General features: G+C 37.1%; 1 protein-coding gene across 1 annotated transcript in view; it reads left to right on the forward strand.

Moving 5' to 3' along the window:
• Nrg3 (neuregulin 3) overlaps nucleotides 1-27,040 on the forward strand; it is a gene marked incomplete at its 5' end in the record, with an annotated part of 1,020,825 nt that overhangs the window by 413,214 nt on the left and 580,571 nt on the right. Inside the window, 1 exon segment of the mRNA XM_033763192.1 lies at nucleotides 24,404-24,533. Coding sequence (XP_033619083.1) covers nucleotides 24,404-24,533 — 130 coding nt within the window.

A 27,040-nucleotide genomic window follows, 5' to 3' on the forward strand; every position in this document is an offset into this window, starting at 1 on the left:
GAAATACCTATTGAGAGGATAGCTCCTAAGAGACAGGACTGGTCTCACTTGTGTACCCGAGGATTCCACTTTATAGGGAAGCTTTGTTGGGCAAAATTCATGTGGGTACAATGTAGGTTAAAGGTACAATCAACTAATAAGGTTATAAGTATAGTTGCTTAGGTAATAGTGATCCAATGGGGAAACAAGTCAGGTAACAAGTGTACAAGGAAGGAACAAAGACTTTTTTAGGAAATGATGGATCTGGAGCTCTTTTTCACCCATTAGGGTAACTGATGTCTTCACTCATGTTACCACTGATCTTGTCCTTGGAGGAAACATACAGGCCTGGTCATTTTGTCTTTATCTTGAGGCCTGGTCACCAAGTGATGTGTCTCTGGCCACAGTTGTGATGTGTTTTACCTTTGTCCTGACTCTCTTGAGGACCTATCCCTATTTGACTGCCTATTATATTTCTATCTATTTTAGCTATCTATAATAGTTTAGCAAACATAAGTCAGAATAAAATGCTTTTCTTTATAATCCATTAATATGATGAATTAACAGATTTGAAGATGTTAAAATTTGCATGCCTCAGATAAACCTCACATAGCCATGATGCATCTTCTTTATATATATTGTTGGATGAAATACACTGTAAGTGTGTGAAAAAAATTTTGCAGCTATATCTAAGAACACAAACATGTTTTTTTTGTGTGTGTGTCTGTGATTGGTTTTGATATCAGGGGTAATGTTGGCTTCATAAAATAAATTGGAATGTTTCCTCTTCTTTAATCTTCTGAAAGAACTTGTGTAAAATTAGTAGTATTTTTTTCATAAACATATGGCAAATTTGCCCAGTTAAGTCATCTGGGTTTGGAGTTATCCCTGTGGGAGGGTTTTCAATTGCAATTTACTGATGTAGATAATTAGATAATTAACTATATGATAATTCAGATTATCTATTTTTAATAAGCTTTGGTGGTTTATATTTTTCAAGTAACATACCCATTTCATCAGAGTATTTGATTTTAATAGCATGAGTTGTTTATAATGTTTTCCTTTTATATTCTTTCCTATTTCTAGAATCAGTAGGGATGTCATCTCACTCATGAACAATTTGTTTCTATTTTCCTCCTGTTCCACAAGAACTCTATGTAGAATTTCACCAATTTTGTCAATGTTGTCAAACAGCCAGATTTTGATTTTGTTGATGTTTATCTATTTTTTTTTCATTTTATTTATTCCTGGTTTCATCATTATTCTTTCCTTCTCCTTAATTTGGTTTCATTTGATATTTATTTTCTTGTTTCTCAATGAGGAAATTAAAGTTATGACCATGAGGCATTTTGTTTTCTAACACAGGTTTCTAGTATCATAAATTTCCCTCAATATATTTCTTTAGTTGTATCTACATATTGATATGTTTTTTAAAAATATTAATTCAATATGTTATATTATCTAATTATAATTTCTAAGATTTCATTTGTTATTGGTTTATTTATAGTTATATTATTCATTTTGTAATCATTTTTCTTGATTTCTGAAAAATTTGTATTGAGTTGAATCCTTTTAAATATATTGAGACATATTTTATGAAGCAGAATAATGTCTGTCCTAGTAAATATGTTCTTGTTAGGTGGAATATTCCACAAGTACCCATTTTGTCAAATTAGTTGACACTACTTTTCAAGTCATCTGTATCTTTAACCACCTTGTAATATACTTGGCCTATCCTATCAATAATTGAAGTTAGGCGTTGAAATTGAAAATTATAATTATTAATTTTCAATTTCTCTGAAGGTCTATCAGTTTTACTTCATGCATTTTCAAGCTCTCTTATTTGTTACATTCATATTTATTATTGTTGCAGCTCTTTGGGAAGTTGACACCTTCTTGTCACCTACCATGTAATATCCTTCTTTATCCCTTAGATTTTTTCTTATGAAGTCTATTTGGCCTGATTTTACTGTAACTACTCAACCTTTCTTTTGGTTATTGATGTGTTTTATATCTGTTTATATCCATACATTTAGACTATTCGTATATTGTATATTTAAAGTGTGCTTTTTGTAGGCAACATACAATTGAGTCTTGGACTTTTTTTCTAATATGATTATCTCTGTCTTTCCATTTGATTTGCAGTTCCATTGTTGTTTTGTTGCCTTTTATTCTTTTTTCCATTGTTTCCATGGTTGGTTTAGTATTGTTTTGTAGTTTGTTTATATAAACTTTAAACTTTTAACATCTATCTGTAGATACTGTATCACTCCACTTATAGGATAAGAACTCAATCCATATCCTTCCTTTCTCTCCTCCTTACCTTTATACTATTAGATTCAACTGTTTGGCTTATCTCTATATTATAAACTTCATAATACTTTACTTCATTTTACTTTAAATAGTCGATTATCTTTTCAGATATCTAAATTTTAAAAGTCTTTGTGTTTTCCTACAAAGTCACCTTTTTTCCAGTGGTCTGATGTCAGAAATATGGCTTGATCCATATTTATGACTGGTGTTCTCTTCTGCCTTTATATTTCTGATGGCGCACCTCTGCTGCATTCTCTCAGCTCTTGTAACCTTCAGCTTAGTTCCATTCCACCTTTGTTTTTGAAAAATATTCATGTTGAGTAAGAAATTCCAAATTAATCTTTTTTTCCCTTTCATCTCCTTAAAATCTGCTCTGCTGACATACAGCTAGCACTGTTTCTGACAAGAATGATATTTTTATCTTTACCTTTATTCTTCTGTGCATAATGTATATTTTCCTTTTGGCCATTTCTAAGATTTTTTATTTATTGCTGGTTTTGTAGAAAAAAATATGCCTTCTTATATTTTTCTTTGTCTTTCTTATGCATGGGATTTGTTGAGTTTCTTGATTCTATGGATTAATAATTTTCTTCAGTTTTTAAAAATGTGTGTTGTTTTAAGATTTTTAGTTTTAGTTTTAGTTACTTCCACATGGGTTAGATTTATTGATGTTCAAGGTTTATTTTTAAAGGTTTATTTTTAAATTTGCCTATTTTTGATAGCGCCTGTTCAATGTACCCTAATATACCCATGTACTACATAGGCAAATTTCTGTCAAAGAAGGGATGCATATAGGACAATGGCACTAAACAAGTACATCACCTAATGACATTATAACCACCTTTGTTTGTGCAAGTGCACACTGTGATGGTCACATAATGAAGTCACTTAGTGGCACATTTCTTATGTATTCCCAATGTTAAGTCTTGAATGACTGTATTACTTATTTTTGCAATGTCTAATATGTCTTCTATCCCATCTGTTTTATTTATTATCTCACACATTATAATATTTATCTCATCTGTTTTTCACTTCTTAGAGATTACTGTCCTTTATGCTTGTGCAAAATCTTGATTGATATTGTTTTGAATACTTTTATTTGTTGATTTTATTTTTTTTATTGTCTCAGATGGAAGGGTTACCCTTTTACAATACTTTTGGCAAGAATCAGAAATCTCTCATTTTATGTATGTAACAGGCCAAATGATTTAAATTCTCTAATTTTCAATTAAAAAATAGTTATAAAATTATAGCTCTCTAAAAATATCACTTATGTAAAGGAAAGCAATCCCTAAAGAGAGTTTATGATATTGTCTAAACATCTTAATTAGTAAAGGTGAACTTTATTAAAGCCAATATATGATGCTTGGTGCCATTTTATGCCTTGATATCTTCTTCTATGAGCTCAGTTCATTAGAAGAAAGACCTTGGGCTTAAAAGAAAGCATATAAGACCCATGTTATAGAAAATAAGTGAGGACCAGGTGGCTTTGTGGCATAATGGACAGCGCATTGGACTTCTAGTGACAAAAATAAGTGAGGGCTGATAAGAGTGTCACATTAGGATCCTGGGCTCTTAGACTTTCATAACAAGCAAAATTAGATCAGGGACAAGACCAGAAGAGCAGTACCTGTCCTAAGCATCAACAGTATAAATAAAAGAGCAAGTTCCAGGGCCAGGTGAATGCCCTTGGCTCATGCACCTTTCATGATGCCCAACTTGCCCATCAGAAAAGCTGCTTCCATATTAGCTGGGGCTGAGCTTTAAGTGTGAGATTACAAGGAAGAGTAAGAGAAAAGCAGGGATTAAAAATCCTCACCCTTGCTTGCGTTATCTGTCTTTTTTATTAACATGTATTTCCTTCACTATTATAATGATCTTACAGGAGGTGAAGTCTCAAAAAGCTTCTCATAGAATAGGCAGAGCTCTGAGAATACCATCGGGTCTGGGGGATCCTTGTTTACATAAACACAAAGTAATGCTGCTTTAGCTGTGAGTGAAAACCAAATGTAATTACTTTAAGCCCCTTTCTTTGTGCTCATGTGATGACAAGTATACCAGGTATCTTATTACTTACACTATATGTATTAATGACCTGCAAACTATACTATGTTTTGTATTAGTCTGTTAACACTGCCATAACAAAATACTACAGACTGGGTCATTTGAACAAGAGAAATTTTTTTTTTTCACAGTTGTAGAGACTGAAAGTCCAAGATCAAGGTGTTGACATGTTTGGTTTCTCCAGTGTTCTTTTCCCCTGGGCTTGCAACCAATCTCCTCTCTTAAGTAGTCACATGGCCCTGTCTCTATGCACATGTACTCCGGCTGTCTCTTTCTTTTCTAATAGAAACAGTGCTGTCGGATTGGGGACTGACCCTTTTGATCTTAGGCTCACACTTACCTCTATAGAGGTCATGTCTTCAAAAACAGTCAAGAGTAGGAGCTAGCATGTCAACCTGTGCATCTGCGGAAACACGATTTTTTCCATAACACGGTGTTGGGAGTAGGCACTTTGTAAAGAAGACCATCTGTCTTGTGAGTAGTGACACTGTCCTGTGGCAAAAGCTGGTACTGTGGATTAGAGATCCATGAAGAACTTATCTGGTGGAAGGAGAAGGGCCATTATCTTCATTGGTGTTTTGGACTAGGCTAATGATGGGTTATTTTTTATGTGTGTATCCTCCAAAGGTGAAACGTCTAATGACACCATCTCTCAAGACTATAAACATAAAGGAGTATGGTCCTCTAAGGTCTGGCTAAATCTGTAAGTGGATTGAGCAAGTGCTGCACATTCTGTAGCCTTAACATGGACGGGGTACCTGTAAAAACCTTAGAATGACTTCAGGACACTGGACCATGTCTAGTCATCTCTTACAGATCTTCAATAGTGCTTGATACATAATCACACAATAAAATGAACAAATGCATTAATTAATTTGAATATGGATAAAAATCACCTAAGCAAGTGCCCATGCGGAGGGTATATTAGAAGTTAATGAGCCGAGAGTTTCAAATTTAAGTGTGTTTATCCCAGTCCTTGTTTGAGGAATGGCATAGACTCTGTTGCTTGCATTTTTGCCACTGAAGGAAGTTCATGCAGCCCACACATCTGAGTCATTTTATGCCCCCTGTCCCTGCCTCTGCAAGCACAGGTATAAAGGAGAGCTACTGGACAGCTGAGGGCTCTGCAGCCCCGGGCTTGTCTGTTCTAGAAGCTTGGAAGGAAATGTCAGCTCTTTCCATTTTTACTGAGGTATTTTTAGAGTGGCTTCTTTCCTCCTTGGCTACAGCCAGAGTGTTATCTTCTTGAGGATCTGCATCCTATTAAGAAATAAACTTTTCAAAATGAGTTATTCCTATAAGAGAAGGGTTTTGTTAAGTCTGTACCCATTATTCTTTTTATAAAAAATCTCACCTTTTCTGTGAATTTATTTCATTACTAGTCACACTGCAAGATTTTCCCTTCTCTTTTTCACAACCATGCTACAGTAAAAAGAAGTGATTGCTTAGCTTTTGGTGTTTTCACTGTTTTTTTTTTTTCTCTCTCTCCTATTTATTTATTTATTTATTTTTGTACTGGAATCAAACTCAGGTCCTTGCGCTTCTGAGGCAGACAGCGGAACCCTGCTGAGCTAAATCCCCAACCCCTTTGACTGTTTTTTTAAAGTAAGTTTGGAAATTACATTTTAGGGGTACAGTCCTGCCTTGGCTCGGCTTAAGACAGAAGATATCTTGAATGGTATTAGAGGGTGCATAACATATGCACCAGAGGCAAGGGCATTTTTAGACTTGTCCTATCAAGAGTGACTCTAAATTTATTGACCATACAGGACAATCTTTCTTGTTCCTTACACCAACTCCTCAGGTACATGGCATTTTTAGTTCCCAAACCCAATGCCTAATGTGCTCTAACCTTGATACTGTCACTTAGTTGGTCTTCCTAATCTTTCTTTACATGTCATCCAGTAAAATAGGCCCCTGGAATCCAAGAGAACTAGCCTAAGTGGCCTCAGGAATAGCTGTTCACCACAGTAAACAAAAGGTATATGTTCTTGGCTTCTGGCTATGTCCCATCTCATCTCTCAGAGCTATAGGTGACACCTTTCACCCAAGGTGCTCCACCTTGCATCTCACTTTGTTTCTGGAGTCTTTTTGAACTATAAATTCTATAGTAGCTGCATCTAGGTATCATATATGGCTCCTTAAATTTAAATGCTATTGATAAACCAAAAAAATTTTTGAACAAATTTAGAAAGTTATGTAAAATCATAGTTATACCACCCTTAGACTATTGTTAATATTTTCTTGTACCTTGTCATTTTTTTCTTGTTAATCTTATTTTTCATAGTTTTGATTATATAATACACTTCTGTTTTTATATTTTATTTGTTTGATATAATGTGACAATCAAGTAACCAAATTAACAGATACTTCAGAAACATCACCTTTCATAACTCAATAAAATCCCACCATCTGACTGCAGTATGTTTCCTTAATCATTCCATTATGAGAAATGCATTTCATTTTAATGTTCTACTTTGCTGCCTAGAGATAATCTGAAGATACAGATCTTTGAACAAAGTATTTTTTCCTATATTTAGGGTAATTTTCTTATGACAGGTTCCATAAGGAAGATTTAGATCCATAATTAGAAACCATTTTAAGCTTTTTGGTAACTGTATTTTTTCAAACTGTTGATCTGTCGTTTCCTGCCACTGGCACCAAACCCCTGGTTCCAAGTATAGGCCTCACCACCTGACTTCCTAGTCAAAATAAGAAAGCACCAACCTAACATCTATATTGGAGTTCTTATCACAATGTCCATTCTCTTAACACATTATTACTGATGAAGCAGGCATAGTTAAGGAATGATTCTGTTGTCCATATCTCCATTTAGCATTTTGGTTCTGCCCAGCCCTTGATCCAATATATGTTTCCTACTGAGTAACATTCCAAGCTCGCCTCTCTTGCTTTCTGGCTTTTATATTTACTGTACTGAAATCTCATTGTGTATCGGCAGTGTTTTAGTTCGTAGAGAATCTTAGTTGCATTCAGTGACTTGAGAACTGGGTCCATCCCCATTCACCCCTGACCTAAGGACTCTACTCTGCCCCCAGGCAGACCTGGCAATACCATGCTGTCTATCTTTGTAGCCACTGATAACTGCCCCACGCGAACACTCTTGTCCATTTTTCTTTGTCCATCGCCTTCTCTTCTTTTTGCCTGTCCCTTTATCTCTTCTTCCTCTTGACCTGGCACTTGGTGCAAGTAAAATGGGTTTTATAGAGTTCCGGACTTTGATAAAAAAAAAAAAAAAAACAACAACAGAACCATTTCTAGGCCAGCTATATTTTTGCACGTCTGTGTTGTACAAAAGGCTTTGATTCTCTGATACTTTCTGGACCACATATTAACATTCCTTGATACAACAGACTGATGGGTTTTACTTTGGCTCAGCATTTCTTAAAATGTGTTTCTAAGAACCGGAAATTTCAGTGGGAACCATGAACAAAGCATCCTATCATCAAATAACCTGCAAAGTGGTGCTTCCTAAATGTCCCTCTTGAAGTATTACAGCTCATATCAACACATCCTAAAGTTGGAAACATTAGAAAGGCAGAACGTGTTTTAATCCAGCTACTTTCCACTGAAGACCTACTGTTCTTTCCCTTCTTATTTTTTGAATGAGTAATTTCTTCTTAAAATCTATTTGGCTAAAGCTACTTTAACAGTGCAGTGTGTGTGATGAAGACTGAACATTGTTTTACATCAAGGGAAGGTATGACTAAAAATGAGTTTTTCTCATTTTTGGAGATGGATTGTGCACCTTTTGCCATTTGGCACTATTAGAACCTGTTGGAACATTTGGAAATAAAAATCTCCATGTAGACAAGAGCAAGCTGGAGGCTGAGGACCATGCATGAATAGGAGCAGAAAGAGGGCTGTCTGGTGAGCTACAATGCTGCTGTCCTGGCAGAGAGCCAATGCGTATCTTATACAGAGGAAGCACGTGGCTTGATGAGCAATTGTTGGTCCACAGGTGGGAACCTTCAAGTTGATTTATCAGAATGATGTTTCCATAAAGTCATCTGTCATGCAAAGGGAATTATAAGGATGCTTTGAGTATAAGAGAGGGATCATTGATTTCCTTGAAGCTATAGTTTTCATCCTTTCACAGCTGGGGAGCTGCTTTGCTGCAAAATAAGATTTCAGTTGGATGCAAAATTAATCAGCTTTCACAGCTCTAATTTTTGCCTAAGACACTGTGTGTGTGTTTGGTACATGTTGTGTTGAAGCCCGGAAGCCTACGCCTCACATTTGTGTAGCATCGTGACACTACCAACTGCCTGTCAAATGCCATGGGGAACAGGGGGACAGGTTGTGGACAGTTTCTCTTCTGCTACTCTGGCTCTTCCTCTAGCTTAAATACACAGGTGACTGTAGACTAAAAGTGGAAGTGATCTTAATATCGTCTAATCTAATAACTTGTGCTTGCATACCTGTTGTGATGGTGGTCAGTTAGGTATTGAATTATATCCTGGATTTGAGGAAAGACTCCCTTCTGAACAAGCCAAAAAACAAACAAACCAACAAAAAAAAACTGGCAAATTCTGTTTTGTCTTCTCCAACACTGGTATGAGATCATTATCATGGAAACAGTCACTTTTATCATTGATGCTTCCGATGTTATCAATTTGTGATATTTTGGTCTCAAATACTTTACAAAGCCATACATAGAGGAAAAAGGATACTTCTATGAACTAACACTTTGCCACATCCATTTTCTTGATAAAATTAAATTAAAAGACTATGTCTTTCCAAGAAACATAATTTAGCCAACATAGGTATCTGTATTTGTACAATATCTTTATCTTAAGAAACACGTAGAAAACCTTTTTTCTACTTATATAGGTGATCACACAGAATCACGTCAAGCTTTCAAACATAATTTCTCATTTTTTAAAACTCTACTTACCATACATAAGAGAAACAGTTTGTTGACAAAGAAGCTTTCGTGTTAGCAGTAAAGTATAATGGGAAGAAAATGCTCAATTAACTTTATTGAGCAGATATACTGTATGTCTTTGAGTCTACAGTAGAAGATGGTCTTTGATCACGAGGGACAAAAGATGAGCAAATTATGGTCCGTGCCCTCAAGGAACTCATGATCTTCCTGGTGAGAGGCAAGAATGACAACTACAAAAATAGCTCTACCCAAGGCAGAGAGCAATGTATGTTATAATAAGAATAGCACAATGCAGAAGAGGAAGGGAAGAGGCCAAGGTTAATGCCAAGTGAGAGGATTGAAGAAGCATTCAAAGATGAAAGGACCCAGAGCTGTGTGTGTGAAAATAGATTCAGTTTCAATAGGTAAATATCCCAGGGAGAACATCACTACATGGAGACGGTTTTCTAGAACATTCCTCAGTGTAGGAAGGAAGGGCTTTCCAAACTCTCCATGCTTCTTTTATAATTTAATCTAATCACTCTGTTCATTAGTTTTTGAGATTTGTGTACTTATTTTTAGTGGTTTTGTATTAAAATAGATATAAGTTAGCAATTTGAGTTTCTGGGATTTTTTCACACTGGCTCATAATATCTACAAGTAGCTCCCCCCAACCCCTAGCAGTGTCTCTTAGTTTTGGATAGGGTCTCACTCTGTCTTTTCCTTTCCTGGAATAATATCTTTCCCTGAACAAAATGGAGTAAGAAAACAACAACAGCATACAGTTGCTAACACTGCCATTTTACTGAAGGTTCTAGGAGAAGAGCAAGAATAAGGATGGGCTTCCCCATCTGGTGAGGGTCAAGTAAGAGTTCTGCTCTGGTCAGGGCTGTGGAAATGAAAGCAATGACCTTTCTACATGGACACCCTCGAACAGCATTTACATCATTCATTATTCTTTCCCTAGAGCATGAAAGGGATGTATACTTTGCATTAAAACTCGCTCTTTGAAAGTTTGCAGTCAGCTGAAGGGGTGAGAAACCTGTAAACTAGTATTTATATGATAAGGGCAGCATGATAAGGGCTGTGACAGAGGGAATGCACAGTGCTGTGTCTTTGAGGGCAGATAAAAGAGCTTTGAAATAATAGCTACAGATGATACTAGAACCAGGTACAAAACAGTCAAGTGAAGGAGGGGGCTTTTTTTAACATAAGTATTCAATGAGTGATTTTGTAAAGCAAATAGTACATTCATCAACCTTAAGTTTACTTTGCAGTTAATCAACTGAGTCAACCTAGGGATAGAGAATTGTTTGATCCACACTCGATATGGTCACAAACAACACAGAAGCCCAAGTGTGTGTTGCACAAGTGATACAGAGACATCTGTTACAGTGAAGATAATCATCCATTCTCACTAGACCTTGGACATTCTTCAGCTATCTAATGATGTTTCTTCGAAAAATCTCAAAATAAAATGAAAGTAAGCCTATTTTATATTTTTTAAATTTTAATTGTACATTTAATGTATACAATATAATGACATTCATTGTTGGAAATTTATACCCTTACAAAATCAGTCTTGGTTCTTATTTTTTCCTCATTCCTCTGCCCTCCTTTCAACCAAGGATACATTTTGGAAGGATAATACCAATCAGTCCAATGAAAAAGACAATATCAAAGCTCTATGGATGAGGCGATATATACTGAGATCATTGCCTAATATTTCTAATAGTAATGTGTAAATTAAAATATGTAATCAGTGGGAAAGCTATCATCCCCACTGTTTTATGTCAGGAGGGCAGACTGGCAGACTTTCTTGTTAAAGGGCCAGTTAATCAATATTTTAGGTGTTGTGGGTTATATGGTCTCGATCACAATTGCTTGATCCATTGTAAGTCAAACCTGCCTCACAACAGAGTATGAACAAATGAGTTTCACACTGTTCCAGTAAGAATATAGCCATGAAAACAGCTGGCAGAGCATGGCCCATAGAACATGCTTACTGTTCTACATAAACTAAATCTGATTCTTGGTGTAGGTCTGCTAAATAGTATGGGTAAAGACAGTTTTTACTAACTGTACATAAGAGAAGGACATGCCGATAGAAGAGGAGATACAAAGAACGATTGTATGAATGGAGACACAGAATTAACCATGAAGACTTGAATGAAGCAGAGAATGTCCCCTACTTTGCAGATTTTAAAGCGTCCAGGAGAGTGAGTATGGCTTCCCTTTGTAGTTCAAATAGGAAAACCTCATAAACCAGAAAGAAAGAAGGGGAGTTTCCTGACTTCCATAATTAACACAGGCAAAATTTGGAATTTTGCTAGCCTATTCTCTAAGCCTTATGTGGAGTTTCTGTTAAAAATGTCCCAGCAGTACTTCACAACAAACACATTTTTCTAATGTTTAAATTAGTGAATAATGCACAAATATTCTGCATAGCTGCTCTTTCATCAAGTGGAGAGATAAAGGTTGGAAATCAAGAAATGATCACATCTATTGGACTTCAGTTTTAATTGCTTTCCAGCAGTCACAGAGAATGGACCAATTTTCTCAAAACAGTACTCATTTTGAAACAAAGATTAGGAGTAAAATTTTGTCAATAAGGCAAAAAGATTGGGGGAAGTACATGACGGGCTTTGGTTTTTTTCTCAAGTGGTTTACAAAGGCATAGCATGAAATTGACTGTGATTTGTATGCAAAATCTAAAATATTGAGCTGTAGTTTTCTCCTTTTACCTCATATTAAATTGACAGAGGGATTATAGAAAACCACAGTTGAAAGAAAAGAAAGGAAAGATTTTACTCTGTCTCCCAACCCCTAGGAGCCATTAATCTACTTTCTGTCTGTTGATTTGCCTTTTCTGGGCATTTTCGTATAAATGGAATGGCAAAACACAGGGCCTCATGTCTACCTTCTTTCACTAAACACGGTGCTTTCAAAGTTTAGTCGTGCTGTGGCTGTTATTGATAAATAATATTCCATGGCTAAATCACATTTTTCATTAATTCTTCAAACTTGATGGACAGTTGAGTTGCTTCCACTTTTGGGCGGCTTTACTTCAGTGAACATTCGCAGAGGTACAAACATCTCTGGGGTGAGGACTGAATTGCTGGGACATATGAGAACTGTGTGCAGCACTTTGCAGAATTGTTTAACTGGTTTTCATATCCACTGCACCATTTTACTTTCCCACCAACAGTGCATATGAAGTCCAGGTTCTCTACATCCTTGCTAACCCTTGTCCATTCTAGTGGGTGTGCACCATCATCAAAACAGTGGTTTTGATTTCCTTTTATAAGAAGACTAATGCTCCGGAACATCATTTCATGTGCTTATTAAGCTTATGTATAGATTCTGTGAAGAAATGTCTATTCAAAAGGAAAGCGAAATTTAAAGAAGTAAAGATAAATAAAATGAATATTTTCTGCAGGTGTATAATGATTAAGGTCCACTCCACTCATAAAAATGAATGAGTAATGTGTTAATTCCATTTTGTAAACAAGATCCAGGGAAACTGAGAAGTTGCTGATAAAATGTGGGTTTTTTTGAGCCAAGAGTTGAGTGAGATCCACAGGCTTTTCCTTCCTTCCATATCTATTCCTTTTATCTCTTGTGTACATTTTCACAGATTAGTAAAACAGCTGACGGAAGCCTAAAATAAGCACCTCTTCACTCTGGCAATGAACAAACCAATAAAAAACATACAAGGCTTTTGAGGAACCACGCAGAGAAATTTCAGTTCTCCTTAAATCCACCTGACAGTATAGTTAAGTTGTGCTTTGTGATGCCACTGTGATTCTGGTGGCTGAGGAGGGTACCCGCCCTTTATTGATCTAGTCCTCACTTCCACCCATGGAAATTGTGCAGTCTTACGGTAGATGTCCATTGATAGATTTTTTTTCCTTTTATTGAGTTTATTGGTACATTTTAGGTATACAGTACAATTACATTCATTATTGGGATCTTGTACCTTTACATGACAGGTCTTGGTTCTCATTTTTTCCCCTTGACAAACGATTTTAATTGGCATCATGCAGACCCTTTTCAGAATTAAGTATACAGGTGGTATATGAGAAGTGTGTGCTGACTTACTTCATAATATGAGAAAAGAGAGCAGTGGTGCTTGGTGCCAATTACTGTGCTGTGTATTGTCTTTTGTTACTCACGCATCCTATTTTCGTAATTCCTTATATTTCATATGTGCCTTAGATTTTCATACTCTCCATTTATTCATGATGCCAATAAACAGCAAAGCTAGAATGCAAACATAAATCTGCAAAAATACATTATGAAGCAGTATGGTAGGTACTTAGATCCGAGCTGATTTACTTCCAGGTACAGAAGTGAAAGCACAGAGACCCAGTGGGATAACAAGAAACAGGCTTCTTCCCTCTCTGTTTAAGATGAGACCCACACTGTCACCAGGAAGATGAACAGGGCAGTGGAAGCTGAAGCTTTTCAGTGGAGTGAAATCAATGATATATGGGACTCTTTATGTGAGGAGATTTGGGGGACAGTGTAATTGTTTCCTAACCAGTTGCATATCTCTAAGACTTGGAGGTTGTCAAATGATAAATGACTTAGTGACTGAATTAATTCTGGGTTATTTTAAGTAACTATGGCATTTTGAGGGTCAATACTACATTATTGATTACCTATAATTTTAGAAAGCCAATTTTATTTTCATTTCTTCTCTTATCCTTTACTCTTCTCCTCTATCCTCTCCTTTCTTCTCTTCTCTGATCTCTTCTCCTGTCTACCTCTCTCCTCTCCTCTTTTCCCCTCTTCTACGCCCTCCCTTCTCTCCCCTATTTCCTTTCCCCTCCCTTTCCCTCTCCTTTCTTCTTTTCCTTTTCAGTATGGATATATTGACATTCAAGTGCCTGCAGCTTCCAAGAATTCTTGACCTGTTCGTTTATTTCACATGTCCCTTCATGTCTTCTTGTCCTGATAATTTAGTTATATGATGAAATTTTCTCTTCTGTTTTAAACTTCTCATTTGACGTCAGGTCTGGTTAGCATTTCTCTATATTTTGTTGTGTGCTTAGCACTATGCTTGGTAAGGTGGGGACTTGCAACACAAGGCATCTTGATGACATAGTCGTTGGGCTTGAAGGACTGTCTATTAATTGTTTAGTCCTGTAATATAATTTTCACCATTTTCGCTGTCACATTTTTTGAGTATTACTTTAAGTCTGGCACTTTCTCTGAGAAGTTTGTCTTGACTGGCTTTACTTCATGCCCTGCTTATTGATACCAAGAATGCTTTTCTACTTCTACCGTGACACTTGACACAGTTAGCAAGCGCATAAGCAAGAGTCCGTACCTCGGTCCCTGTGACTGTAATATTTATGCTTTCTTCATGCTGCATATACCATTTCTGAGCATGGAAAGATCCAAATGCAGGCTAAGACTGTCAAGTGAAAAATAAGATATTAGGTAATTAAATTGAGCAATGTTCATTTTTATGAAAGATTTTGTAATAATGTTTAGACATTATTTCAAAACCATAATAGAATGAAAAGAAAAATTGAGAGAGTAAAAGAAATTCCCAGAGTTGAGCACGATTTTATTTTTGTACCACCTACCTTTCCCCCACCCAGTATTTACCTTTTACAGTGTTTCAGCTATGCTTAAAAATGAGTGCTGGGTGGATGTGTGCAAGATGAATAGATGACAGAAAAGGAGTGTTTCCTAATTGCTCTTAGGGTTACTTAGAGCAGAGAAATGAAGAGAGTGTTTGGCGAGGAGAGGCTCAAATGCCTACACCTGAAAGAATCCAAAACTCAGCACAAGTGGAACTGTAAAATGTTAAGAGATATCCATTGTAGAGCTGGGCTTCTCTGAACTTTTTTGCTCTTTCTGTTGATGGGCTGTGAAATCCTAAGTAGTGTGCGATCATACTATGCTCTACTTACTCTTTTGTAAAGTGAAGATAATATTTAGATCTGGTTAACAGGTTTACCCCAAGCATTATTATACCATACTGAATTCTATAGTGTCTAGTATTCCAGGGTTGTCTAGTTTGAATTGTTAAATCTAAAAGTGCTGAAGACATATTTAGATCACAGGAAAGTAGTGTGCTACATTAATTGTATGAACTGTTGTGATGTTGCAGTGATTTTGTTCTATTTGATAGATAACCACCGCTTGGACCTCTCTGAGTGACACGCCCCTGTGCTGCCTCTGTACATGTCCTGTGCCAAGATTCCCAGATGTCTTAAGTACTAATGCAGAAACATGAGCATTACTGTTTAGTTCCCATAAGAAGTGACATCAGGCTCCTGCTTTATTTTTATGAGCACACACATTCATTCTGATTAAACCTGTCATTTTTGTTTATTCTGATTAAACCTGTCATTTTCATATGTCTTAAAAATACTTTGAATATCATCTTTACATGCACTTCATAGATAAGAAATTTAAAACTAGGAGAGAGTCTTGGAATAAAAAACTCATAATTGTTTATGAAAATTAAGCTGCTTATTTTCAATGGAACCCATTACATCAATTGAAAAGAACTGATAGTTGACCTCAGGTATATGCATGTAAGCATAGGTATATTTTCTATCATTTATCTCTGGAAGATTATTACTGACATGGGGGCTATAAGACGATGCCTCCCTTATCATGCTGCAAGTTTGTACGAGCCTGTTATGTTAATGTGTAACCATTAGAGTATGGATTCACTCAGAAAGCATGTATGAAGCATCTGCTCTGTGTCAGCCCCTGGGATAAATTAGGAAGATGCATACATGGCCTGGTCATATTCCAGGTCTAGTTTGGGAAGCAGTTTGGAACAAGCTTGTAAGGAGCCACATTGCTATTTGGAGTGATGAGCACAGCATGACAGAGACTGTTGCCCTGAAGTCTTACAGCTCCTTCTAGACCTGAAGAGTTGGAAAGACTTTAGTAGGGGATTATATCTTGCATAAACCTTCAAAAATTGAATTGTTTTGCCAAACAGAGACATACGGCTGAGCATGTGAGGTCAAAGAATAGCATATTTAAATTCATCAATTTTTAAAGAAGTGAGATGTTCTCCAGCCTTGAGAGCCGGAGGAATGGGACAGGAAGATGAGGACCTGCAGTTTCTGGGTGCCCTCTCTGTATGGCTCATGTGGGGAATTGCAGATTGAGCGATGAGAAGTTTCTTAGCCTTGTATAATGAAGACACAGTGCTGTTTTAAGCAAAGAATGAAGTGAGCTCAGAAGTGCTATTTCAATAGTTGTATCAGCTCTAGGTGTAGAAATCGGTTGAGGAGTGCAGGAGAACCAGATAAGAAGCTGTTGCTACAAGTACAAGGGGATTTCATTCTCTGTATTTCACATAAAGGCTCCTTTGGAAAATAAAGATGTCCTAGGGATTGAAACGCTATCTCTCACATAGGTAGATAAGAAATCAAGTCGCAGTTAAAAGTATGGTTAGTGATCATGATATCATATCTACAGTGGTATCTCATTAAAGTCCCCCAGTGTGCATGACTTGGAAGACAGGTATAGATTTGGAGTCTATAAGCTGAGCTCCTTCAGCACTGAAGAGGTTGGACTGGACTCACCAACAAACACTCAATACTCTTTGCTTTGAAGCTCAAAATTGTCCAACCACCAGCAAATGGTCATGTTTTTTGTCTTTAGCTGAAGACTTTCACATTTCTATGTACATATTTCCCCTCCTGTATAAGCAAGGTGAATGTTGGAATGTGATGGTGTTGCGCCTGGATCCAAAAAGAGCACACATGATATTCAACCAGGCTACTGTGTAACTTTGTTGGGAAATAGAGGCAAGGCCATTCTGCAAGGACAAAAAGAGCGTAAGTATTGCCCCTTCCGACAAATTTAATAGCCTGCTACTTCTGTATCAATTATATGTTCTTTATAATCCTACTACATCTTCAATTACTAAGTGGCCTGGTCACCAGATTTTTTTCCACTTCTTGACAGCATCTGTATGGACCTTGCTTTCCCAAGGTTTAACTCAGCACATAAATTAGTCAGCTCCCAGGTCAAATGCCGTGAGAAGACAGATTTGCTAGAATAAATGTAATCTGTTAGTATATAGATAGCTCATATTCACTATGTACAGTTCTACAATTCAAGGTTGGTGTGAGGATTTTCCTTCAGTGGACATTTATTGAATATGGGTTGAGTAACAAGCCATGGGCTAGTTCTTAAGAACACACACACACCCCACACATATAGCCCACATTTATATTTTCCAGAAGATCATGGTCTATGGGACAAATGAATGAAAATAATCTCATTATTTTTTCATAAAAAAATCTAAGAAGATTCTTTAGGCAGAGGCTCATTTTTGTTAGATGTTGCTAAACAGTTCAGAGAATGTGCTGCCCTGCTTGTGTGTTATCTGTGGCCCATGAGTATGAGTAGCAACAAATGTTTTTGCTTAAAATAATGAAAGATTAAACAGGAAAGAGCATGGGATAGGGCCTTGGCGTAAATGGGGGACATAGTGTCAGGAGAAGAAGACACTGCTTGTCAACATGACTAGAGAGTTTTATAGAAAAGAGAAATATCCAATGGGAATGTGTTTGTCACATGTACACTAGATGTCATCAACAGATAGCTGTGAGTGTGTGTGGGGGGTTCAGGGGAGCCCCCTGCAACTGTGAACCTATATAAAGGCCTGAGGCATCATGGAGAATTTGAATACCTGGGGCCCATGCATTGAAAATTGGAAGCAGCCATTATTCAAGAAATGGGCATAGAGACAGAGAGGGTTTGAAAATTTTAGTCTTCATCATAAGAGCCAGGAAAGGCAATTTAAAGATTTTTTTCCAAAAACACTAATTATGTGTTTTCTGCATATATTTTCCAAAGTGAATTTATAAGTGGATAATACATTTCAGGGTATCCTACATGTGTATATTGATTAAAAGCAACTGAGGTAGCAAAAAAAAAAAAAAACTAAAGAGAAAGAGAAAAACCAAGAATATGTGATAACATGGACGCCAAGGCAAGAAAGCTTTGATAAAAGCAGGAGCTTGTTAAGACACTTAGATAATTTGAAGAATTTCAACAAAATGAGAAAATAAAAATAAAACCCCCATTTATAGCTAGCTGGGTTTATGGATTGGGCCATTTCAGTAAAGCAGTGTGCTTAGCCAAGATAATACTTCCTGTATAGCACAGAACTTATAAGCCAAGGGCTTTAGTATTTGCAGGGAAAATCATTACCTTTGTGATGGAAAGGAGTCTGTATGTACACGTGTTTATGCACAGGTAAAAGGAAATATATATTCACCTTTAAGGTCAATTCTGCAATTCCCAAATAAACACATTTTCATTGAACAAGCTATGACCCTGGCAGGTTTATTTAAGATGGCACAGAGTTTTCTAAAAGCAAATTTCCAAGTGGAAAGCGGCGGGTATGTGTTGGAAATTTAATAAGAGCATTTTGTGTGGAAATAGATGGCTCTGGGGCATATCAAGACCTGTCGGTCCGCACAGCAGTCCCGTGACTCAATCGAGCCTTTAAATTCCTTGCCCAACAGTCCCATCTCTCCCATACCAGCAAAGTGAACAATTGTCTGATCTCCAGTAGTGAGGAGAAAGCTATCTTTGCTTCTCACCAGCTGAGAAAGGTTTGTTTCCCTTTCAAACACCACTGCATTTTATTACAATTTTCCTTGCCCATTAAATATTTTATAAGTTGGTCTCATGCCAGTGCTCCTTCCTGGGTGCCTGATAAATGGCAGGTGCAACAGGGAATTTTAATATATGGAAGTGGGTTTCTTTAACATTATAGCCACATAAGAGGTTACTGGCTCTGACGACCATAGCTAAATGGTTTTTGGCCCACAAAGGTATTTGCAAATCCTAAAAGCTTTTAGATTGCATCACTGGATTCTTAACATTTTGTAGAGAATTGCCACATCAGGAACTCAGTAAGGGAAGAAGAAAACTGCTGAAGAATCTGACACTTGCAAGCTAGAAGTATGAAGAATTTAGTTTTTTCTATGCCTTATAATTTTTCTTCTATAAGTGATCTTTGCTTTCCTCATCCAAAATTCTTCTTCCTACAGCAATTAAATCACAAATATTCAAGACCTAGGTCCAGTGCCAATCCTTTGGGATGACTTCGGAGATAACTAGCCTGATTCAAGCTCACACTTTGACTGTCCACTCCAATTATTATCTATGATAACCAATTTAGAAATCTTGTTTCCTGCATCAAAGTAGGGGTTCCCACAGTGTGCAGCATTGTGCTCCTGATATAGAAGACCTCTATAAGTAGCATTCAGGTTCAGTTCAGTTCTTACTGTGAAAACTAGTTATCATTTTATTCATTAACAAATTGACTTTTATTTTAAAATCTTCAGGGATTTCTGTCTTCCAGCCTTACATTTTCTTCCCATTTTGCCTTAATGAATTCAGTGTTACCACCTCCCTCTGTGCATTTAATTACTGTAGTGATTGCTTACTGTGTATGCTACATGATGTGGAAAGAATACAGAAGTTAAAAACAAAGCATTCTCCCTGATGTCCCTGAGGAGAGAAACCAAAATCCATAAAAATTAAGAAAACATATTAGCTACCTATACATGTGCCAGAAGAGTGATCCAGATAAGGGCAAACCCCGGTTGGCCACAGTAATGCGACATTAGCATCACCCAGCTGAGCCCTGGACTTTTGGTCATGATGCTCAGAAGGCCCAATTTACCATTGTTTCTGTTCATCCTACAACTACATTCACTTCCCTTTTGTATCCTGTTTGAAAATATTTCCTAACTTTCACATTGTCTTGTTTTCTTCTCCCTTGCCTCCAAGAAGAGGAGTTAGTTTTTATTTCTATAAACTTCTACAAGTATGTGCTTTTGATGCACTACTGAACAAGTTTCCGAATTTTTAAAGTGATAAAAGATAGCTTTTTTAAATCTTAAATGATGACTACAAAAGCATGAACAAAAACATTTAGAAAAATGTCCAAGTATAAGAAGATAGTTTTACTGTAAAAATCTGTTCTGTGCGCTCCATGACCACCTGTGCAGAAGACCATGGGTCATAGATATGCAGGCCTGCCATGCCCCCCAGGAGCATAGACCCAGGTACACAGTGTGTCTATTGACTGATACAGGTGGAAAGTGTAGGGTGTGGTAATGAGACACTCTCTGCAGCCTTGGGAAATCACAGGAATAGTGACTTTCCTGGACCTTTGTCCATACAATTCTGAATATAATTAATAGCTCTATAACAAATTTACCAATTTACATTTTAAGAAAAAGAAGTTTGGTTTAGGACATAATACCATTTACTACATAACTAGCTTAATGTATTGGATGTCTTGAAGGTGGAATGCTGTTAAAAAAATATAAACAGGTCCCAAAAATGTTGGATGCCTTCAGAGTTTTCTACCTGATTGCTGAGATATCCCAGGTAGTTTAAGACTATAACTTTCATAGTTTCGACTTAGATTTTACCTAGTATCTCAGTCTCACAAATATCCTGTTTCCCCTGCAGAACAAATAATAGCTGGATCTATTACATGATGCTGTGTTGACTTATGGCACAGGAAGAAAATAAGGATTACACTTTATATTCTTTTCCTCACTTTATTTATGTTGTATTTAATATGTGAATGTGTTAAAATATATATTATAGGGCCAGGGATTTAGCTCAGTGGTTCTGTTGCGTGCTTCACAAGTGCAAGGACCTGAGTTCAATCCCCGATACTCCCCCCAAAAAATCTATTCCATTACATATAAATATATATTTAAAAACAAATATGTACATATGCATACAAGAAGATAAATACGTATTGAAAGAGTCATTCAAAATTGTCATTGTCTCTTTGTTAAACTGTGCTTGGTTATAAGTAATAGGAAGCTTGACAAATGGTAACTTAGGCATAATATAGCATTTTAATAAATAACATTTAGCTAACAAAAGTCTAGGTACTTGTGCTTATAGCTAACCTAACAGCCGGGTGATTTCCTTTGTTATCTTCACATACACATCTTTGGCAGGATGGCTTTCAAGAGCAAACTTTCATCTCATGATGCATGAATCTTACATAATCTAAAGGCCCTCTCCTTTTAGGTGAATATTGCTAATGGACACTATGCAGTGAAATGCTTAGAAAAATTCTAATATTTCAAATTTATTCATATTCACAGTTTATCTACTTATAGGAGAAGCAAACTCAGTATACTATCATTATTTATCAAATAATAAAATAATAATTACAATGCTTTCTTTGAAACCAGACAAGGCATTGTGAAGGAAAAGTATGCACATTTTAAATTAGTTATGGGATTCTCTAAGCTGTGGAAATGGAAAATCTGAGTACATATTAAGGCTCACATCTCTTTGCTGTCCCACCCAGGACTTTTTGCAGAGCCATTTACTTGGTTTTAACTTTTCTGTAATGTGCTGATAGATGAAGACTAGATAGGAAAGGAGTTGGTAGAATGGGGCATTAGCCACAGGAGACAGCAATTGTCAGATGGAAATTAATCAATTGTAATTGGTTTGCCATTGTATTGCAGTTGGAGTCTGCAATGTGTTAAAACTACTGATTATAAATAAGGATCTTATGGGCCGGGGATTTAGCTCAGCGGTTTGTGGCCTGCCTTGCAAGCACAAGGACCTGATTTCAATCCCCGGTACCAAAAAAATAAATAAAATAAATAAATAAGGATCTCACTTTTTATGCTGTGCATTATGTTAATGAAAAGCTGTTCTTAGAGGAATGATCAGTGAATATCAATAAAGGGATTATAAGAAATTAAAGGAAAAGTTAAGTGATCATGAGTTCATATACTTCAGCAGTTAGAGCAGCAGTCAACAGAGTGGCATTTCATATTGAACATTTTGCTCAAAACTGTTGAATGTTAAATACTTACCATAGAAAAAGAGACTGGCTGCCTTTGGCTGTTTGTCACATACTGTCATGGTAAACAGATCTTCACTGTATAGATCTTCTGGAAAATGGGACATGTGTCCATTCTGGCTCTGCAGAGCCTTTATTTTGTGCTCAAGTATTAATAGGCAGATATTTTGAAATGTATTAAATGAGGCCCCATTGTAACACCAACAAAATGAACACCAAAAGTCTTTTTTTTTTTTTCAATGTTCATAGTATATAAGTGAGAGTCTTGTCTGAGAGAGGCTGCGTGAATTAAAGGCATTGATTTTGAGATACTCATAGACATTAAAACCTATACAAAATGATAACATGGATGTGAAATTATATCTGACTTTCTGCTGTGTGACAGAGTAACTGTTGGTGATATTGTAAAGAGGGTGCAATGGTCATTTCTTTTTTAATGCAGCATTGAAGTGGCTGGTGATGTTATAGAGATCCGATGTAATGACGCAATTTTCACTGACCATGAGGTCTAATTAGGCCTGAACCCCTGTTTTCAAGGAACTTGCAAGATGGTTAATCTTGGGAGCAAACTATTAGGGAGCTGAATGCATAATGTGAGAAACAAGAGGTGGCAGAAGGGCCCATGGAGACATTATCTGAGCTGTGGAGGATTTCTGGGTGTTTTCTTGCAAAACAGAGGGTGGAGGAGAAAAGTGGCCAACCCAAATGAGCAGTGAGGCAGATCTGTGGACATTTGCAAGACAAAGTAACAGTTGGAAATGCAGTCCCATGCTCTTTGTGTAAGGGGAGGAGACTCAGAAAGACCAAAGTACTGAAGGCAGATGCCTTTCTTTGCTCTGTTCGGGATTTTGACTTCATTCTCATTTTCCTGTATTTGTAAGCATTTACTTATTTTTATTGACTTTTTGATGGAGCCAAAGATTGAATCAGGGGCCTCACCAGTGCCAAGCATCACTGTACCACTGAGTCTCCTCCAGTCCTGATGAGGACTCCTGGGCAGAGTGGATTTCCTTAACGGATGGTCCCTCACCTGTCACTGTGGAAGACAAACAGGGACAGACTCATTTATTTACTGAGTTGGATTCATGCATCACCCTGTTCAATATTATTACCAGTCTAGGTCTAGAGAAAGGGAAATTAAAAGAGCTTAACGGCTGAATAATGTAATAAATCCTCAACTTTTTAAATATATATTTTTCTTGACAGTTACAGTGGAATTGATATTAATACTTTAGTTACCTCAAACTCTGTAACTAGAAAAATGTCCACGTGTGGAAAAGGAACCTGTTTCCTGCAGGTAGCACCTATTTATGGTTAGATTCGTACCTAAGAAGCAGATAGAGAGATGTATTGCTTAATGAAAAATGTAATTATGATTTTAAAAATACATGTTTAAAAGAATGCTAAAAAAATGGTACTAATTTGGTCCTGTTAAATATTTACCAGAAACATTCTTCACATGTATCTACTTTAGAATTTAGAACATTTGCATTTTAATTACACAATAAAAGGAGAAAGTGAAAGAATAATTGACTTAGCTATTAGCCAATTATAGCTGTAACTAAAAAAAATTGGCATGGATTTGTACAGAAGACTCACAACATACATTGATCAGATGTTTAATGACATTTGATAACAATAAAGGAAAGGAATATTGTTTCACTTGTTCATACAACATATTTGTTAGAAGTGAAATTATTGAAAGTAGATTTGGGGTGTGTATCTCTCAACTGTTGCTGTTAATGTGCCCTCAAATGGGACTTCTTTAGAGTGACTCTAACTGTCCAAATCTAGTGAGAAAAGATAGTGGGTCCTTGATAATCTCGGGATTGGCCCTGGCTGCTCTTGTATGACGTCGTGTAGTGTTTGCATAACATATGTACTTTTACTTTATACAGTATCCAGATTACTTATTATACCTACTTCAATGTAAATGCCATATAAACAGCTAATGTTATACTGCAGTGTTTCAAGGATGATGACAAAAAGTAGTGTCTATGTGTAGAGTGTATACAATTGTATTTTTTTCTGCCATATATTTTCCATCAGTGGCTGGTTGAATCTTAGGGTGAAGAACCTGTGGGATGTAGAAGGGTGACTGTTGTTCAGTTGAATACAGTGGGTGTCACCTGATGCATTGCTTCATGCCGGAGAAGGCCTGACCTGAGTGTCTCCAGTTCTCTCTGTCATAGTCGTAGCCCATGCTCAGCCCTGGGTGCCCACACTGGAACCAGTGACAGGAACTACTCCTGTATTACCATGGCTGCTGACAATGGTTCCCTGTATGTTCCCCTCGACAGATACAACGACATATTCCACCCAGCGATCTGAGCACTTCAAGCCCTGCCGAGACAAGGACCTTGCCTACTGTCTCAACGATGGCGAGTGCTTTGTGATAGAAACCTTGACAGGATCCCATAAGCACTGCCGGTAAGTCACTGCCACCTGTGGTGCCCAGGTGAGGCCTTGCCAAGGCCCTGAGGTGGAGGGTGAGGGGAACCAAATTCTTCAGATGTGGACGGTCATGCTGACTCACAGTAGAAATGGGAATTTTAATATAAAACAGACTAAAACAGAGATCTAGTTTATTCTCCTTGAAAAAGAAACAAAGAAACAGAGTGTGTGAGGTTTGAGGTCTGTATAACCAAATAAGGCACACGTACCTTTATATTGCCAACTGATTGGAAATGGGCTTTTACTTTGGAAGTCTATGTTATGGCATCGGGTCTGGCTGCACAGCTTTGCTTGCAAATCTAAGGGCCTGGCGAAGAGAAGTGAACTAGTCATCTTAGACCTAGGATCTCTGTGTTTTTTGTGAGCCAAACCCACAGTGAGGATGTGTCCAGAGAGAATTATGTTTTGTTTTGGTTCTGTCTTCCTTTATTAATTTCAGTGCTTTTCTTAACACCTCCGATGATGAAACACTCTCGACCAAGATATTGTAAATGAAATCATAGTCCTTTTATAGTCTAGGTAGAAAACTACTTAAAGACAATTCCCAGTAGAGATCAGAAGGTGTTTAATTGGTTTCATAGGACATAAGTTTATATAACTGCTAAAACTAAAAACAAGTGGAGACAAATAGAGCACTGGTAGACACCGAAGCTTTAAGGGTCAACAGAAGAATCAAATTATGCTTTGAAAAATATTTCCCACCAAGCTTTTACTTCCAGCTTTTGTTTACTTCCAGAATCTGTTTTTCCTTTCAATTGTGTATGTTTCATTGATCATATCTATCCACACCCCTTTCCTTCTCTTTATTTACTCTTCTCCTAAGATACAGACATTAGATTAACTATTCTGAATAGTGAAGCATGGGAAACTATGACTTTTTCCTTCTCTACTGCTAATGTAAAACTTATTCCATTTCATTTTATTAAGATGGGGAAGAGCAATGCATCTTAGAGCTGCAAATTGAGAATGTGACAGCAAATCCTGCCTGGCTCCAACAGCCAGCTGGGCACATTGAGAGGATATGTGGCCAGAGGTGCAGTGGCACGGGTCTGGGACTGGTGAATGGCAGTAGCTGGTCTCTCCAAATAGAACTGGGTCCTTTCTTTTCCTTTCACTTGTGCCTTTTAGTGATTTTGGCAGTGCCATTTCATTGACTCTGATACAGAATTTTCTCTACCTTCCAATCCTCTGTGAACCTGAGTTGGGGATAAGGAAGAGTAGGGATTATTCTTCTCTCTACTCCTCACCTCTTGACTATGTCCTTGAAGACACAGTGAGAAGCCTATAAGTGCCATCAATAGCTTAAGAGAAAGTTAATGAGCGATTTTTCCAAAGCCTGATGTGTTCTCAAGGTCCCATGGGTATTCACGGTGTATTAAAATTGCATTTGTCACCAAGGGGACCATCGTGTGGAAGTAGTTGCTGTGGACAGAACGGTTTGTTCTGAGGTCCGTGTGCTAGAAGCCTAGTCTCCCGTGTGTGGATGTTGAGCTTAAAGAAGTTGGCCTAACTAGTGGAAGGTAACCAGTGTTGTGGAAGCTCTTCTCATGAATAGATTAATGCTGAAACACAAGAGTGGCTGGCTCAGGTATAAGTAGAGTGCATTAGTTTCTCCAGTGGCCATTTGTAATGCAGAAATTGAGCCTGGCTTCTCCACAATCTCCTGCTTCCTTCCTCATATATATGGCCCTTCCATGTTACACCAGTTCTCTATTTGCTTTGCTTCCATAATATTCTGTAGACAGGCAGCCCTCACCAGGATGCTATCACCATGCTCTGTGGAACTTCCAGCTACAGAATGAAGGACCAAATTAACCTTTTCATTTTATGTTGCCTAGCCAGAGGTAGTTTGTTATAGCAACACAGAGTAGACTAGACAGTAGACAAGCAGTTAAGTCTATAGTCTTAAGTCGTTGAAGAAAGGATGAGTTAGAAGTTTCAGCTCATCTAGTGACATCCTTTGATTACTTTTTATTGTAAGGTAGGGTCAAATCAGGCCTAAATACAGTGTGCAAGTCACTCTGATTCATCTTTTACAAAACTGAGTATGTAGAAAAGAACAAAATAATTATTTTATGGTCTTGCCAATTCTTTATTTGTACATGGACATTATATCCTTGCTAATTCATGGGTGTTAATTTGATAAGGATGCTCTAAAACTATGACAGACTGTGTACCTTAAGAGTAGGAATTTATTTTCTCGTAGTTCTAAAGATTAGAATTCTAAAGCCAAGGTGCCAGCAGGGTTGATTTCTCTCCCCTTTCATGATTAATGGCCTTCTTTTCCCTGGGTCTTCTCACTGTTTTCCTTTGTAGATGCCTGTGTCCAAATTTCCTCTTCCAAAACACAGATAGTATTGGATTAGAACCCACCCTAATGACCGTAAGTCATTTACCTCCGTGAAGACCTTTTCTCCAAATACGGACACATTTGGAAGTGCTGGAAGTTTGTGTTTCAATAGGTTTTTTTTTTTTTTTTTTTT

Source organism: Fukomys damarensis, unplaced genomic scaffold (genome assembly GCF_012274545.1).
Source record: "Fukomys damarensis isolate Sample0158 unplaced genomic scaffold, DMR_v1.0_HiC HiC_scaffold_1, whole genome shotgun sequence".
Classification (NCBI taxonomy): Eukaryota; Metazoa; Chordata; class Mammalia; order Rodentia; family Bathyergidae; genus Fukomys; species Fukomys damarensis.